This window comes from Rattus norvegicus, chromosome 7 (assembly GCF_021556685.1).
Source record: "Rattus norvegicus strain SHRSP/BbbUtx chromosome 7, alternate assembly SHRSP_T2T, whole genome shotgun sequence".
Classification (NCBI taxonomy): Eukaryota; Metazoa; Chordata; class Mammalia; order Rodentia; family Muridae; genus Rattus; species Rattus norvegicus.
In genome coordinates, this window is record NC_141540.1 from 38,411,044 (window position 1) to 38,429,783 (window position 18,740).

Genomic DNA, 18,740 nt, shown 5'->3' on the forward strand with positions numbered 1-18,740 from the left:
TCTAGGACATGTTAGAACATTCACACATGAGCTAGTAATGTCACAAAGAAAGCACTCTCCGGGGGAAACATTGGCTCAGATTACCAAGTAAAGGTTAGCTAACTGTGTGTAAGAACTCCCGTGTACTGTAGCAGAGGTCCTAAGTGACACACTCACAGGTGTCACACAGCTGAATTCTCAGGCCTAACAGCTGTCTCTCATCACCAGGTGGATAGACGCATTTCAGGAGGGCACAGTATTATAGCCACACTGACTGCACTGCCTCTGAGGTTCCAACAAGGTGGAGAATGGCATAAAAGCTACTCAAAAGCCGTGTGAAAACGAACACCGCCAAGACAAGTCCACCCACCGTCGTTGTGAGATAGAGTGTTTTGTTAGGTATATACAGTTCCTAAAAATGTCTTTCATGTTTGTTATTTATTAAAATGTTGATGTTTACTCGTTGGTTAGAGCTGTTTCCAAGACTCACACTGAATTCTGAAGTACTGTTTAGAGACCGGGAACTTACCGTAATACTGTATCCTGCATACTGTCGCCGACGTGCCGTCCACACTGTTGTCTCTGCCTTACACCATGACGCTTTCACTGTTGGTAAATCTTTACGAGTAAAGCACAGGGCTTAAGACACAAGTGTCCATGCAATGCTTGGTGTAGAAATTACAGTTTTAAAATCTCTGATGAAATGCGTATTGTTGAGTTGCTAAGCCTAGGTGGGATTTTTTTTATATTGCAGTAGAGAGGCACAGAGGCAGCTTCTACCTCAGTAACTGTGAAATGAAATCCCAGCAGGGTCAGTACTGACAACTTTGTCCACAGCCCCCCAAACTCCCACACCCCATAAGGGCTCGCCAATGGCCAGGCTGGCCTCGAACTAACTGTGTAGCTTAGGCAAAGCTTGAGCCGCACACAGCCTTCCTGCCTCAGCCTCTAAGTAACTGGAGTCACAGTCCTGCCCCTCCATGCCCAGCCTTCATCGAAAACTGCCAGTTCAGTGCCAATGGGAGTGACAGACACTCACGTTGGCCTGGAACTTGTGTAACCCATGCCAGCCTGTGACTCACGCTTCTCAACTGCTAGAATTACATGTGTGTGCCACTAAGCTCAGTGATTAATGTTTTAAGACACAGACTATGGCAGGTAACATGTTACCTAATACCCTCTATTATTTTTAAGAGTTTTGATGCCAAGTCAGTGGTGGTATTTATATCTAAAAGGATGTCACATTTTCTGTAACATGTACTTTACAAGTGATCTAAAACAACTATTTTTAAAGGAAATTTTATGCTACTTTGATTTGTTCCCCTTAACATTTTAAATGTCATCTTTTTTTTCTTTTTCTTCTTCCTATTCTTCCTCCTCCTTCTCTTCCTCCTCCTCTTCTTCCTTCCCTCCCTCCCACCCTTCTCCCTCCCTCTTTCTTGAGACACAGTCCTTCAGTGCAGCTCAGGCCGGCCTGATGCTCACCGCCCTGCCTCACATCCTATTTAGATGTGTGCTACCACACGGACCTTATCAGTCAGCGTCCCTCGATAGGAAAGGTCTGCATTCCTAATTCTGGCATACTTACTGTTTAACACGCACACCCTCTTGCATGTGTTGATAAGCAGCAGGAGAAGGAAGTTATGCTTAAAATTGTGTCAGTGTTTAAATATTTTGTTGACTGAGTTTAAACTGTCAGCTACAAGGCAGGGTTATACAGAAAATATCCTATTAAAGGCTATAAGAATTTTCTGCCTCATCATGGTTCTTAGTGTGATGTCAGTAGTAGAGAATTATAATCTGAATACTATTTTGTTTTTATCCTGAACACCATCACAAGGCCTTTTGGATGCCATTCGCTGCAGATTAAATAGACCTAGATGTAGCAGGTCCAGGTTTTCTTGGATGTCTCTGGCTACAGCACAGTTTGAAGCCCCGTACATGCTACCTTCCTGGCCACAGGAAGCAAATTAGTTCTTCGGAACATATTTTAATTGGATCCCACATGAGCATCCGCGTAACGTTTGTAATGCACTCTTTTTGGAGACAGGACTCCTTTTACTTTAGATTTCTATCTTTTGTGTTGAATTCTCAACCTCTTTAAAATGTTCTTTCTTGTAAGCCTCAAAAAAGTCTAAGAAACATTAACTAGGTCTTCTGTTTTCTAACACACAACAGAATCAAGAAAGTATTCAAAATCTGTACACACATACAGAGAGAGAGAGAGAGAGAGAGAGAGAGAGAGAGAGAGAGAGAGATTAGCTCACAGAGTAACTCCTAGGTGTAGAAATCCGTGTGTGATTATATTTGCTTAGTCTTATGAAGAACTTTGCAAAAGGCAGCATATGAGCTCTCAGATCGTGACCCCTCCCGTAAGACATTCTAAATGTAAGATTGTGTTCCCTGTCCCCTGATCCCTTCATAAACCACTAAGGACTGCCAACCATGTATTTAACATGGCTCATTCAATGGCATTTGATAAGAACATATTTATAATTTGTTGTAAAACTACTTTAAAAAAATATCACTGAACCCAGGGACTCAGTGCAGATACTCTACCCCTGAGCTTGCCCCATTGCTAACATTTATGGACAAATGGTGCCGGGGCAGTCTAGATGTGGAGAACATCTCTCTCCTGGATCCCGGAATGCTGCTCATTACACATGCGTGTGCTGCCACCAGACCCCGGCTCCAGTGTCTCCTACCCTAAGCCAGAAAGTAACGGAGACAAGATGGCAGGCTGAGCTGGGAGAGGGGACATTCTCAGTGTCCCCAACAGTATTCCTCCTCTGTCTGCAGCAGCTAAAATAGAGGATGGCACCCCACCGTGCCCCCCAATTCCTAAGAGAAGGAAAAGGAACATTGGTCACATTATCCTGTTTCTGAACCTCTTTCTGTTTTCTGATGTAACCAGTCTCGGTCTGTTTTCCCTGACGGCCCTTGTTTTCCCCAGTAAGAAGCATGACTCTGAGTACAGACTGATGTTTTTTTAAACGCTGTCCGACATCCCGCTTTTATTTATAACAATGGAATGGCACTGAAGGAAACAACTCAGAAGTATGTTTTTGTCTGCCGGATACGTAGAGGCTATGTAGGAATGGAGGAGCCTCCTATGTGAGAACATAGTGTCATCACCATGTGCGGTTATGCCTTAAATGCCCTTCCGCTGGGCTCATTATAGTCAAAATGCTGGAATTTCCATAAGCAAATCCTACCTCAGTGTACTCCTGGATCCTTAAGGATAGACACCATATATAATCTGTGCGTTTCTAAGGGATCTTCGCAGCTTTAGTTGAATACATTGAAGGCAGAATTCCCAAGGTGTTTTGCCTTGAGTAAGAATCTCACTGTTTTTCCCAAGACAGCTCCTGCTGCCTCCCCCTCAGGGTGTCACCCTGCCTAACTCAGTCAGCTACCACTGACGTAGTCTCCAAAGCCCTTCCAACCCAGGTCATAGGCCCACGTTCCTCACCATCCTGCAAGCCCACAGTCATGGCAAGACTAGGGCTCAGCTTTCTCCCTGCCTGTTTCCTTCAGGACTCCACCTGGACTCTGGAACCTGACTGAGTCTCTCTTGTCCTTACCATCTTCATTCTTCTGCCCCTTATGGGTGCCACGCCTTTCCCTCTGAGCCACAGTGGCACACACTTGCTACCATGGATGAGGCCCCGGATTCAAGCCCTTATCCAGGAAAGCAACTAGCTTTTTTTTTTCTTCTTGGTTTTAACCCCCTTTTGTGTAGTCTGCTTTAGACATATCAAAGCAATCTGCGTACAGCAGAATTCTGATTTAGTTGCTATTCCTGTGAGCTTCAGGGCATTCTGAGTGGTTTGGCTGGCTTCAGCCTTTTTCTGTTCCTACCATTCCCATTGTCCTCATATCAGTCAGCCCAGCTCTGCCCATTGTTCTGTGACACTTCCCAGTGATAGGGTCCTGTTCTCCTCTCTGTTAGACTATCCGAGCTCTCTTCCTTGGCTTCCTGTGATCACTAAACAGTGTTGTCTTTCTTACCAAATTCTGTCCTTGAAAACACTTTACCTTGTTCACTGGAGGTCGCCCACATCCAACAACTGTCTTCCGTGCAGTGAATAAATGTTTGCCTGCTGAGTTAAATATCTTCAATGGGTCCCGAAAAAGTATCTTCGGTACCCATGCTCTGGAGTATACGTCACTTTTAATTTTACTTTCTAAATGCAAATCCATAGCGTTTTCTCTTACAGGAAAAGTCAGTTACTACTGGGAAGGAATTTTAAGAAAGGAAACAGCAAAGACAGCAGTGGTTCTGATGGGAATTTGCCTGCTAGGAAAATAAGTTTAAAGGTGGTGGGAGCTTTTAAAAGACTAAATATCAAAGTATTTTGTTTTTCTCTTTCATGGAGTTATTTGCTGCATGTAAGAACCAATTTCAGAAAAGAAATTAATCACTTTTCATTCTCAAAACACTTTTTTTAAACATAAAGTGATCATGGTTTGTATCTTACTGTTCATAAGAAATTTTATAAATAAAATAGCATTGTAAATAATGTTAATATGTATTATAATTCATACAAAATAAATGCACTGTGATATCTACTGCTGGTGTGGAGTTCGTTATTAGACATTTGGGGTTGTGCTCATGTGTTGATGCCGTGCAGTCCAGGGTGGCCCTCAGCGTTCAGACTCTCCACCTCATCCTCCTTAGCAACTGTGATTATGGGCATGTGACCCCCAGACCCCCTCTGACAAAGTCTTCCAAGCCTTACCTTTAAGATAAACCTCACTGGCCCCTTATTCTAGAGTGTGACCAAGAGAGACACGTCACCTGGAGCAATCCTCTAAAAGCCGCTTCTGTTTCCAGGACTGATTTATTCATATGGTTGCCTTTGAGACAGGCTCACCAAATATTCATAACAATCTCCCTGCCTGGGCCTACCGAGTACTAGTATTTCAAGCATCAACCACTGCGCCCGATTTTAAGACGTCAGCATCTTGTGACTTAAGTTCATGAACTGGAGGTGAGTGGTCACCCTGGTAACCACAGCGTGCCTTTGGGCATGTGTATTGAGTCGAGAATAAGGAAAACGTAGTGAGTTCCCCTGTTCCCTCCAACCTGGCTTTCATCGTGTTCACCTCTGGGCCCAGCTTGAGGTTATTGGAAAGGCTGCGTTACGGGCAAACCAAGCAGTACTAAAAGGCAGAGGCAGACTTTCAGAGAACTAAGCGTGAAACAGTTCTAACTGCTAGGGGAGGCTGTTGCAAGTCCTCCTTCTAGGTCTAAATACTCAACTCCAAAGAGAAATGGCAATGTTTTCTTAGAGATGCAGCCCAGGCTAGCTTCAAACTGACTGAGCTCCTGTTCCTCCTGCTTTACTTCCCAAGTGCTAAGGTTATAGGCATGAGGCAATGGGACCTTAAGGGACAACTATTCTACCTAGCACAGAAAAAAAGTTTCCCCACCCCAACCCCTAACTTCAGTTTCTGCCTTGAACCGGGCTGCTTTTCTACAGTGTTTATCTCGATGCAAAGAAAAGTTCCAGATCACCTCAAAGTCTGAACCACACATGCGACCAGAGTTTCCAGCCACAGGTGACCACTGTCAGAATGTGATGTTCTGGTAGTGACCTTTCGTTTTGCAGATCTTTATTGACCAGCGGGAACTGTTAACTATCTGGGGACACATCGTCCAGCAAAATGGACAAAAGGAACATAAGGTCACGGTAGTGGTTGTGGCCTTGCTCTGAAAGCAGCCAGGTAAAATTTGACTCCATTTTGCCTGAGCCTGTTCTTGTATTGCTGGGAAGTTCTATGTGATTGGGGTCTACACAGACTGTGTTATAGCTCTGCTCTGGCACGGGAAAGGTTCTTCAAATATGGTACAGCCTGCCAGCCGTGCGCCAAGGAACACTACAAAGTCACATCCACACCACACAACAAACCTCACTCAAGATTTACTGGGAAGGAAAAACCAAGGACGATGTCTGCCTCTTTGAGACACTTCAGGGAACTAAGCAGAAAATGGGCTTTATATAGGGTTTCTTGGGGTGTGGGGCTTTTCAGGGTGGCCTGCAGTTGGAGAATTATGTGGCCTGATGTTGGCAAAAGCTTGAGGATTGGTGCGATCCAATCCTCTGTGATCAGACTCTGGGACAAGGTCTTACACTTGGGTTAAGTCAGGGTCAGGGTGTTCTTTCCTGGGTCCTGTTACCCCTCTGCAGACTCTTTAGCTCTGGTGACCTAATCTAAGAGAGTGCCCATAATGAAGTCCAGACCAATTAGGTTGTTTATTATTTCTCAAATCAAAACTTCCTTTAAGGGGCAGGAGAGATGGCTCAGCTGTTAAAAGCGCATTGGCTGCTCTTGTAGAGGTTAAATTCCAAGCACCCATGTGGCCACTAAAAAACCATCTGTGACTTCAGATCCAGAAGATCTGATGGCCTCCACCTGAACCAGGCGCACCTGCAGTGTACCAGGCATATATGCATGTAAAACACCCATATAAAGGGATTTTTAAAAAATCTTATAGCACCAGAGAGGGAGGCAGGAGAATCACTAGTTAAAAGACCAGTCTGGGTTTCAACAGGCCCTGTTCCAAAAGACTTGTCTTTTCTTCAGGCCTTCCTTCCTTCCTTTTTTTTTCTTTCAATAGTTCTACTTTGGGGCTGGAGAGATGGCTCAGTGGTTAAGAGCACTGACTGCTCTTCCAGAGGTCCTGAGTTCAAATTCCAGCACCCACATGGTGGCTCACAACCATCTTAATGAGATCTGATGCCCTCTTCTGGTGGGTCTGAAGACAGCTACAGTGTATTATAAGTAAACACATCTTTTTTTAAAAAGAGAAAAAAGTTTTACTTTTTTTAGTATAGGGTGTTCGACCTGCACATGTTTGTGCACCAGAAGAGGGCACCAAATCCAGTAGAACTGAAGTTTCAGAAGACCATGTGGGTACTGGGAATCAAACCGTGTTCTCTGGAGGAGCCACAAGTATTCTTAACCATTGAGCCATCTCACTAGCCCTCGGGTGTCTTTGACTTCTAATTACGTGTGTTTGGGTATGTGCACTTGGGATCACGAGCCCGCAGAGGCCCTGGCACCAGAGTTGCAGGTTTTGGAAGAACTAGACGCTCTTCACACAAGACATCGGGTGGACACGCAGCGGCGGCGGCGGCGGCGGTCTCCCTCCACACCTGCAGGGGGCAATCGACTAACAGAACCGCCGCTGGACTCCCGGGCCCTCGGCTTCGCCCAGGGAACGTCACCACGGCCGGCCGCTTCTCCACCGCGCTAATGCGCAGGCGCCAAGAGCACCGCGCACCGCCAAGCCGAGGGTGGGGTCACGAACTCTGACCCCCACCCCCAAATACACAAACCCAGAAAGCTCTCCTGTCCCCTTGGCCTCGGGTCCCCTCGCCTCTGCTCTCTCCAGCCCAGCGGCCGCCACGGCGGGAGGGGTAAGTCGGGTGCTGGGCGGCCCAACCGCCAAGCGTCGTGGCCCGAGCGCCCGTGTCCCCAAGTGTCCCAGCTCCCGGTTACCCGAGTGCCGGGTGGTAGCGGACAGCTCAATGCCGCGGGAGGCCGGGCGGGGACGGTGACCTTTCACCCACAGGGAACGCTTCCGTATCGGCGCCGCTTCCCCCGCCCCGGGGCTGCGCGCGTGGTAGGTGCAGGGGAGGGAGCTGCGGGGCGCGGGACCCGAGGGGCCATGTACCCTTGGGTTGCGGGATGACACCTCCGCCCGCTTAGGATCCTGCTTGCCCGAAGAGGACCAGCATCTGCTGCGGCTGTATCTTTGAGGGAAGGTGGCCTAGGGCTATCTCATGCACTGGGCACATCAAAGCTTCCACTAGCTCTTTTGTTAGGAGCCCTGCCACCGGTTTCTTCAGATAATGTCTCCCGATGTGCAGATATTACCAGGTTGTCCCCTACCCCTGAGTTAAGCAGGGTCAGTCAGCCTAAGCTGGGAAGGACAAGCAATTTAGACTTGAAGTTAAATCCGTTTGGGGCTTTTCTCACCGGCTTAAAGTTGTTAGTATGTCTTAGACTTCGAGGGAGGGGTTTTTCTTTGTTTTTAAAAGTGTCTGTGTGTTTACCCGGTTGGGAAATTGTCTTTAAACTTTATGTATCCACTTTAGTAAATTTGGAAAGAGATTATTGATCTGTTCTAATCACACAGCAAAGATGAAAAGGAAAATTGTTCAGGGAGGGTGTCTTGGGAGTTGTAGTTTGGAGGGCAGAAATTCAAGTACATTAGAGGAGATTCGAGGAAGGTGAGAAAAGTGGGAGTTTATTGTGGACCATTTGATATTGAGAAAGAACAGAGGCTGGATGACCTGTAGGAAGGAGCCAGGCTGGTGACGCAAACCCTATAATCCCAGTACTCAGGAGGCTAAAGCAGCAAAGGTCACCTGGAGTTCTTGGCGAGACTGGCTTGGAAACCATGTATCCAAACCCCAGAAGACGTATGGAAGATAAAGGAAAGGTACTATGTCCTTTGTATCAATATGTCCAGTAACCTTTTGGTGTGCATCTTGAATCTTTGGATACAATGTAATTTTTCTACTTGCGTAGTTCCAGAGACCTATAGTCAAAGGGTGGCAGTGACCAGAATTCCTGTTTCCAGGTTAGAGCTTCTGTACTGTTCCCTTGTAGCCTCCTAACTCTGCTTTCAAAAGCTGTCTTAATGTTGCTTCCACTGATTAAAGAAGATACTTGATACTTGCATCCATCACAAACAAAACATATGGCGACAATAAATGTAACCGATTTCATTATTCTGTGTAACGCTTTCAGTTGAAAGGTTTTAAAGGGGGCTGGAGAGATGGCTCAGTAGTTCTGACTGCTCTTCCAGTGGTCCTGAGTTCAAATCCCAGCAACCACATGGTGGCTCACAACCATCTTAATGAGATCTGATGCCCTCTTCTGGTGTGTCTGCAGATAGCTACAGTGTACTTATATATAATAAATAATCTTTAAAAAGGAAAGAAAAGGGTCTTGAAGGGGATTGATTCAAGGCAACAAAGCCTGAATATCTACTGTGGGTGTGATGAAGTGTGTAATTCAAACATATAGCACTCACTATAAGATCGTGTGTGTGTGTGTGTGTGTGTGTGTGTGTGTGTGTGTGTGTGTACACACCCACAAACCTTTAAAAACCATCTCTAGAAAAATGGGCCTCTGTTGGAAAGTTTTAAGAATTAATAGAAACCATGGAAGTCAGTCCTTAAATCCCAGCTAACTCTTGCTGCATACAGTATACAGCGGATCATTCAGAAATGGTGGGTAGAATGGAATTTGAGCTGGGTCTCAGAGGTCAGGTAGAACAAGTGTGGTAGAAAAGATGTGTGCTGCAGAAGCTGGTTTCTGTTTAGTGTGATAAACTGCTAAAAGTTCGCCTCTGGGATTCCTAAGTAGGGAATTCCTTGGACTGACTGCAGGCTTTGTAAACCTTGATATTTAATGGATAGTATTTGGTGTAAAGGAACATGAACTTGTGACTTTCTGGGTGGGTGTTTTGCCCGCATGTATATCTGTCTACCACAAGAGTACTGTGCCGTCGGGGGCCAGAGGAGGTTTTGAGATCCTCTGTAACTGGAGTTACATGGTATAGAGAGCCACCATATGGGTAGAGGAACGGAATTTAGGCTCTTAACCCTTGAGCCATCTTTTCTGCCTAAGGAAGTCATTTTCAATTATAAAGTCATCTCTACTGTAAACACCTCCAAAGAACCGGTTTTCACCCTGTTTTTCCACGGTAGCTATTATTTTAGTAAAACTTTCAATTTTACCTTTTAACATAAATATATTACAGTTACTTCCTTGAAGCAATATGTTTAAATCATTGAATACTTCAAAAAATACCTGACAAAAAGCAATTTTGAGAGCCATAAGTCATTATGGGAAAAAAAAACCTAATCAAATCAGATTTCTGTCCCACCAAGATACAACGTCATCCTATAATTTCAGTAGCCTTCAAACACACTGCAATAAACCAAGAGAGTATTTTGCATGTTTCTTAAAACTCTCCAACATGAGGGGAGTCAAAGGTCGAACAGTTGTTAGCATCACTCAAAAGCACTTATTGTCTTAGCCACCTCTGCACGCTGAGGGGCTCCGTGAGCTGAGTCTGTTTGCCAGGGTAGGAAAACCGAGGGCAGAGCACAGCTTCCGTCCTGCCAAGCACAACTCTCTTGAGACTTTCTGGCCACAGGTGCCTCCCGACGGATCATTCATTGAGTAAAGGGACTTTTGTTTCTACAGAACTTTAAATTCTGTCACAAGTCAACATCCTCTCATATAATTTCCCCCGTCAACGTCTACGCAGAAACTTAATGAGACCTTTTAGCTGTGAACCTGCATTTGTTTAAAAGAAAAACATTGATGTTAAGATTAATACCTTCCCAGATTATGTGCCCCGCCCCCCAGGGCAACAAAGCAGATTTTCAAATACGCCACCTGTACTGAGACAGAATGCTAGTTGGGGCATCTTGCTGAATTACTTCCCTTAAACCTGCCAATAAAGGGATAGAAGTGGCCACATCAATTCTGGAACTTCTGTCAGAAGGAGCGCCCTTCAATGAGGAAATCTTAGGAAATCCATCACTGGCCTGGTCGTTGTAACAGACCACACACCCCCTGTACGTGTACACACACACACAGGTTTTGCAGTTAAATGGGAATCTTTGTAGGATACAAATGAACGTTTTCCGCTGATGGCAAGAAGTGTCCGGAGCTTTCTCTCCCCTTCCGTTGGACAGTTTTAGGAATATTTAAGAAATACTTTTTTGGGGGTTGGGGATTTAGCTCAGTGGTTAGAGCGCTGGCCTAGGAAGCGCAAGGCCCTGGGTTCGGTCCCCAGCTCCAAAAAAAGAACCAAAAAAAAAAAAAAAAAAAAAAAAGAAATACTTTTTTGGTTCATTGCAGTGTGCTGCCTGCTTATTACGGTGTCAACTCAGCCCCTTTCATGTTCTCTAATAGCCAAAGCCTCAGTAAATATCAAGCCAAGGGGCTTTTTTATTTATTTATTTTCACATCATCATGATTATTAGAAATAAATCTATATTGCAAAGACGATTTGACTTAATTTTTTTTCTCATCAGTTTGGTTGTTCTGTAACCCGCCTGGAAAGAGTTAGACAATTATCCCTTGTTGGAAGATACTGGATCACACCATGAACCCTGAGATTGTGTTATTTACTGGAAAAACCTGTTTTTAGTTGAGTGTGGCTCAGCCCTAGCATGCATACCTTTAATTCAAGAGCGTTCTGCTGGAATATTATAAACGGGGCTAAATAACTCCAACCATAGGTCGAGAGGCAGAGCAAGCAATCAGTTGACAGGAAGTGGACATAGGATCACTAAGGAAAAAATTTAGTAAGAGTCAGGAGGACGGATAAAGAGACGCACAGGAAGTAGAAGGGAGGGACATTCAGTTGAAGGAGGTTTTTTGAGACAGCTTGGGAGAGGGGCATTGCTGTTGGGATATCAGCCGAGGTCAGCTGGCTGCTTTCTCTGCCTCTGATCCAACGGGCTTTCAACCAAGCATCTGGCTCCCGAGCCTTCATTGGTAAAATCAAATGATTGAGATTTTGTTAAAAAAAACAGTGATCCATAACTGAGAAACAGTGTTGTCCTCGAAACAAGTGAATATTGCTTATAATAAACGCTAGCTTTAGTTTATGAAATTACACTTGTGCTTAACTTTTTAAAATGCTGTTTATAGCTGGGCAGTGGTGGTGACGCCTTTAATCCCAGCATTTGGGAGTCAGAGGCAGGGGGATCTCTGAGTGTGTAGCCAGCCTGGTCTACAAAGCAAGTTCCTGGATGGTCAGGATTACACAGAGAAACCCTGTCTCTAAAAATCAAAATAAATAATTTAAAACACACACACACACACACACACACACACACACAGAGAGAGAGAGAGAGAGAGAGAGAGAGAGAGAGAGAGAGAGAGCAGTGATGGTTGAGGAATGTTGCTCAAGGGACCGGTCACCAAGCACAAGGCCTGTGCAGGCTCAAAACAGATTGGTCCCAGCACTGAGCAGGGAGCGCTCACAGATTCCCACCCCTGAACAAGATGTTATCTGTGGTAAATTCCCGTCTCCAGTGGAGTCTCACCTCCAGGCTGGTGCCATGCCCAACACAACATGAACTCAGTGACATTTTTCTGTCGCCTGGGCACTTTCTGTCTTCCTGCCCTTTCGCTACTTATTTTTATTTCTGTTTTTGCGGGTTTTTTGGGGGGTGGGAGGGTCTTTTGTGTGTATGTATGTTTCTTGTTTTCTTCTTTGTTTTAAAGAAAGAGAAGAAAGAGTATAAAATTAGGTGGGTAGGGAAGTGGAGAGGCATTGGGAGAGGGAAATTATGAACAAAATATATTGTACGAGTATGATGGATGCTCCTTTAATCCCAGCACACAGGGTGGAGGCAGAGGTAGGTAGAGTTCTCTGAGGTCAAAGCCAGCCTGACCTACAAAGGGAATTCCAGAACAGTCATGGCTACACAGAGAAACCATGTCTTGAAAAACCTATACATGCATACTTAATTACAACAAAAAAATTAGTCATATGTGTATATGTTGAGGGGAATACACTTAAGTGCAGGTGTCTGACCAGAAGGTGTCAGATCTCTGGAGTTACAGAAGGTTTTGAGCTACCTGATATGAGTGCTGGGAGCTGAACCCTAGTCTTCTGCAAAAACAGTACATGTTGGTAACTGCTGAACCATCTCTCCAGAAAATTATGCAATAATTAATACAATCCAGTAATGTATTCATCCTATTTTCCTATTGCCGTGACAACCATGGCCAAGGCAATTTATAACAGTATGTAATCTGGGGGTTCACAGTTTCAGGGAGCTAACGTCTATGACCATCCGATACTGGGGTAGTGACTGGAAGTTTACATGTTAAGACAGTGTTGTGGCTATTCCTGGTTGTCAGCTTGACTACATCTGGAATGAACTACAATCTGGAATTGATCCTGATCTTGAGGCTGAGAGACACAGTTTCTGACCTGGATCTTGGCATGGAGATCTTGAGGCAAAGTGGCCATGAATCCCTGGAGACTAAGGCAAGGAGATCTGAGTTCAAGGTCACCTGGGACAGAGCAAGTCCCAGATCCAGGCGTAGTGGTACACACCTTTAGTCTGGGCCACACCTTCTGCTGGAGACCTACGTAAGGACACTGGAAGAAGGAAGATTCTCTCTGCTTTGCCCGCTTGCCTTGTGGGACTGAGCAACTGCTGGATCCTCGGACTTCCATTCACATCTGCTGCTGAGCATAGTTGGGGAATTGGACTACAAATTCCCTTACTGTGTAGAGCCCACCCATAAGTTCTCTGACTAGAGAGCCCTGACTAAGACAGACAGCAACCAGAAGGCAGAGAGAGAGGGAGAGTGCGCACACAAGACCTAACTGGAAATTGCATGAGCTTTTGAAACCTCAAAACCTTCCCCAGAGACACACCTCCTCCAACAAGATCACATCTGCTAATCTTTCCAAACAACTCCACCAACTGGGGACCAAGTATTCAAACATAGGAGCCTATAGGGGCCATTCTCCAAACTACCTCAGTACTAATTTGATAATTAGATGCTATCGAAAGATGGTAGGAAAATATTTGAAAATTTTTTTATAATTACAAATAATTACATTATGGTTTTATGTAATTATACCATTATGTTTCTGTAAAAACAGAAACATTTATATGGGGGGAAGGAAATTCATGGCACTCAGTAGTCTAAGCTGACATGTGTCAGGCAGAGTCCATGGTGTCCTGTGTTATGACAGTATACACAGTCATGTCAAAATGCACACGTTCTGTGTTTTACAAAAAGATTTCAGTGAGAGCTGGTAAGATGGCTCAGTGGTTAAGAGCTGCCTGCCCTTCCAAAGTCCTGAGTTCAATTCCCAGCAACCACATGGTGGCTCACAACCATCTGTAATGAGATCTGATGCCCTCTTCTGGCCTGAGGATGTATATGCAACAGAAGACTCATATATTAAATAAAATTTAAAAAAGAAAAATAAAATCTCAGTGGCATGGTTCCATACAACGTGGACGGATGGACCTGTGCTGTCAGTGACACCTTGGATTTACTGGGTATTTGATTCCGAATTGAATTTTGGTCATTACACATTTAAAAGTCCTTTTACTGTTGCCAGGTATGTGCTGACTCCTGTGTTGGCCACTGCATAATTTTGAATGGGGGGTAGAGACCCACAGTTTAATAAGCTAGGAGGTTCTGTTAATTATACCATTTGTGTGGAAAGGATGAAGAGGTGGGGGCTAGCGGATGTGTTCGGTTGTGACCAAGGTTCTTAACTCTGAAGTAGTAAGGGGACTATCCTAACACTTTTGACATTTGATGTTCTATAATTTATGTGGCTACGTCGTCTGCATCTATGCCTGTGTACCGTGTGCATGCTTCATGCCTACAGAGACCAGAGGGGGTGTTGGGTCCCCGGAACTGGAGTTACAGCCAATTGCGAGCTACCACGGGGGTGTCGGGAATCCAGCTCAGGTCGTCTGGAAAAGCAGCCATCGCTCTTACCCTCTGAGCGTCCTCTCCAGCCCTCTTCCTCGAGCTTTTTGCTTTCTGCCTCAGGCCAGTAAAAATGCATGACCCTTCAGTGACTAATTTAGTCGTCTCTTGTGTGAGCTTTCCCTACGTCTTCAATGTGTTCTGTGTCCTTTTGCTCACTTAGTGAGCACTGCGTTCATTCTGCTACGTGGAACGTACATGGAACGCTTACTGCCTGTCAGGGACTATTCGATACACTTATCCACTTACCCACTCTTTAACCTCTCAGAGAGATGATGTTGGCTGTCTTATCCTGAAGAAGCAGCCTCAGGTTAAGTGCCTGAAGGGTATTATAAAATAAACTATGCATTTAGTCGCCGTTAGAGTCAGGATTACAACTCTGAATTCTAGCATCTGTAACAGGCCGACCATGAACTTGAAACTCTGACTTGAGCAATTTCAGGTTTTGACGTACGGCGGCAAACTACTCTCCTGGGAAGGCAGACTCGTTTTAAGCCATCAACGGTCTGCAGACTGCGTTGGCACTTGCCTGTAATCCCGATACTTAGGTGGAGGCAGGAGAGTTACAGTTCATGGTCAGCCTTAGCTTCATAGCAAGTTCAAAGCCGAACAGGCTACTTTGTACCCTACCTTAAAAACTCAATAAATAAAACAGGAGTCTGGAGAAATGGCTCAGTAGTCAAGAGCACTGGCTGCTTTCCTAGGGGACGCTCTTCTGGCCTCCTCTGACATCTGCATTCCTGTGCACAAGCCTACGTACATATACATAGTAAAAATAAATAAAAACTTAAAAAGAAAAGCACCTCTTACGTATGCCTCATTTTCTCAGCCATCTTGGGTGCACGAATTGATCAGCAATGGTGTGACACTGAAAGTGAAGAGGATGGGAAGCACAGTAACTGCAGGAATTAGAGTGTGCACTGCTACAGTGTGACGTTTAGCGAATGACAGCTCAGGGAGTGCCCCGCTTCAAAGGAATAGACAGCTATAGTGGTGGACACCAAGCCCCCTTCTGGCCTCCACACACAGACATGCACAAATAAATCACAAATTGTAAAAAATAGTGAAGTTGCGTTTAGATTAACCACAGTGGGCTTTGATGTGAAGATACTTGAAGACTAGATAGAATGTGGCTGCCCTCGAGGCCAAGAAAGAGACAGCACTTAGTGTGAACCTTGGCGAGCTGCAGTACCAACACAGGAAGTCATTAGAGGCTGCGTTTCAGAAGGAAGGCTCTTGTCTTGCACACTTGCTGCTTTTGTGTTAATGGGAATTGAGCTCGAGTCTCTTCTGCCATGGTAGGCAGGCATTCTACTTGGGAACTCTCTCCAACTTAATAGTGTTTACAGGAAGGTAGAGGAATGAGGGCTTAGAAAGGCAGAATGCACGGTGACGTGAAGGTGACACAGTAAATGGCTTTGCTGGGGGCGGCATCCTGGCCATCTCTATGTATGTTACAGTCGGGCCCTTCCCACCAGGCTTTCTTACAGTGGTTACTGAGCTTGGATTAGCAGCCTCCTGTGACACACGACTCAGACTCTAGCAGACAGCATTTGGTTACTCCCATAACAGATTGGGGCAGTAATATCCCATCACAAGGTCTACAGCCAAGTAAGACTATAGATAGCAATCTCCACCCCAGCCCCCCCAGCTCTGAATGCTAGCCAGCAGGGAAGAAACTCCCAGCCCACCTCCATCGGATTTCTTTTCTGTCCTGTGACCAGATAGCATGGTGTCTTCAGGAGTAACGTCTAGTTCTCATGGGCACCCAATAGCAGCGGCAGTTGCCTGTATTGTCTGTGGGCCTCAGCCCTCCCTGAGCAATAGTTAGAGGTCACAGGAAGCAGTGTACTCCAGGCACAGGGGTTGGCTTATAGGAACTGCTCCATCCACTCCCACAGGTAGAATAGCTTTTAAAGCGTACGTCAGATGTACAAAAGCGGAATAGTCACCTGAATCCCCCCGCAGGTCCCGTCATCAGCTGCCAGTGTCCAACATCGCTAGTGCGTGGCAGATCTTATTTGATCTAGACCTGTGGGTTGTGACCCTTTTGGGGGCCACGACCCTTTCACTGGGGTCACATTTCAGATATCCTGCATATCAAACACTTAAATTTCATAACAGTAACAAAGTTACAGCTATGAAGTAGTAACAAAAATAACTTTCTGGTTGGGGTCACCATGACACGAGGAACTGTATTAAGGGGGCAGAGCATTAGGAAGGTTGAGAACTACTGGGCTATTCCCTTTCACACACCTATGCTGGATTATTTTAAAGAAAACCTTAGGCAGCATATAACTTCACTTAGAGTTTCTTCAGTAAACACTCTATGTATATAATTATATAAAGGCCTTTTTTTTCATCTTTGGCAGATATTTTGACAATTAGATCATGGCGACCATAGAAGAAATTGCACATCAGATTATTGACCAACAGATGGGTGAGGTATGTGTCATTTACGGTTCATCTGCTGACCTACCGAGCTTTCACTGTCTATGCTAGATGTTCCAGTCAGGTTCCGGAAGTGCCGGGGAAAGATAGCCCAGCTTTCAGATGGCTTTTCTGTGCAGCCAGAAGTAGTTAAATAATGGCAGTAGAATATGGTGAGTGCTGTGATTTTAGTGGATATGGTGCTGCGGCACTCACATCTACAAATAACAGTAACGTAGCAATAAACAAAAAGCTAGTAAACAGGAGTAGGAGGAGATCAGAAAATGTTATTTGGAGGTTAGGAGATCTGAGATCAGTCCTCAATGACTACATCCTATTTTTAGCAAAAAGTAACTATGCCATGACAGGCTTTTAGGGTTTTATCCAAAGTTCTTGACATCATTACTCATGCAAACAGTGTTAATTTTGACTCTTCTGTCTGAACGGTTTTGACCAAGTCTGTTACGTTTCTGTTTTTGTTTTTGTTTTTTGTTTTTTGTTTTTTTTTGTTTTTTTTTTTTTTGAGACAGGATTTTTCTGTGTAGCCCTGGCTGTCCTGGAACTCAGTCTGGAGAGCATCAAGCTCACAGAGATCTACCTGCCTCTGCCTTCAGAGCGCCGGGATAAGATATGCACCGTCACTGCCTGGCAGACATGGTTATTTTTTTAAGTAATTCAAAACATTGGGCACATCAGGCCTCAGGACTATCAGCACAACACAACACTATCTCTTCTCAATGACCTTCTCTGGCCTCCATTCACTGTAGGAAAGTGATGTAGTCCCTGCTATAAAAAAGTACCCAATAAAAACCAGTCTCAGGCACCAGGGAGATGGCTCATCCAGATAGAGGTGCTTGTCACCAAGCCTGAGTTTGATCTACAGAACCTATATGGTGAAAAGAAAAGAAAAAAAGAAGAAGAAGAAGAAAAGAAAGAACTCTCAAAGGTGTCCTCTCTCTCCACAAGCAGGCTATGGAGTGTATGCACGTACGCGCACACACACACACACACACACACACACACAAATATAAAAACCTTAAAAATATAAAAATATAAAAGATATAAAAATAGAGATGCAGTCTGATAATAACCAAATATGGCTAGTTATGGCAACAGTTGTCCCTAATAATGACGGGGATCCGACCTTTGCAATGGCTCAGCAACTAGGGGCTCTTTAAGCAGTAGAGGTGAGAGAGTCTCAAGTTCAAGCCCAGACTAGGTATAAATAATGGTGGACAAAATAATTAAAGAAAAAGGTAAAGATGTTGATGACTCATTAGACAATATCTGTTTCTTCAGAGCTCTGCTGCTCTGCTCTGCCGCCCGTATGTATATAACATAACTCCTGACTCCACACTGCAGCTAGCTTTTGCAAAGCTACGCATCAGGTTTTGGTGTGGTACCAATGGACGATTTCCACAGCTTGAACTGTGATTAAACTATTCCATTCTTTTCCATACTATCTATGTGAGACTGGGTTTTCTTTTTAAATCTGAACCAAAACCAAGATATCCTAATAGGTCAAATGAAGAGACAGATATGGATGTACAACTACTTAAGTCTGACATTAAAAGAGTTCGCAGAAATATAAACCATGACTCTCACACTACCTATGTAGTAGACGAACTTAATATTCATAAGGAGTTATTTCCTATGAGTATGTGGATTGTTTTTTAAATGAATAAAGGGTTTTTAATTATCTTGGGAACTTCATTATACCTCCCCCAACCCTGCTTTCTTCATTTCAATCCACCAGACGGCCGGGTAGAACTGGAATCTGCGCCCTCCCACCCCCCACCCCAGCCTCAGGC

At 44.7% G+C, this 18,740-nt stretch overlaps 2 protein-coding genes across 10 annotated transcripts in view; both read left to right on the top strand.

Moving 5' to 3' along the window:
• Positions 1-4,551, top strand: part of Fgd6 (FYVE, RhoGEF and PH domain containing 6) — a 115,511-nt gene extending 110,960 nt beyond the window's left edge. The window contains exon 21 of one of the 2 annotated variants that reach the window (XR_015624340.1): positions 208-4,551. Coding sequence is in view for 1 of the 2 variants with exons in the window: in NM_001137645.1 (NP_001131117.1) it covers positions 208-244 (37 nt within the window). In the remaining variant the exon portion in view is untranslated. 2 annotated transcript variants of the gene reach the window in all.
• Positions 4,552-7,246: 2,695 nt separating this feature from the next.
• Positions 7,247-18,740, top strand: part of Nr2c1 (nuclear receptor subfamily 2, group C, member 1) — a 51,576-nt gene continuing 40,082 nt past the window's right edge. For 2 of the 8 annotated variants that reach the window (XR_015623795.1, XM_087555805.1), the window contains exons 1-3: positions 7,256-7,406; positions 8,331-8,434; positions 16,872-16,944. Coding sequence is in view for 4 of the 8 variants with exons in the window: in XM_087555805.1 (XP_087411931.1) it covers positions 16,891-16,944 (54 nt within the window). In the remaining 4 variants the exon portion in view is untranslated. 8 annotated transcript variants of the gene reach the window in all.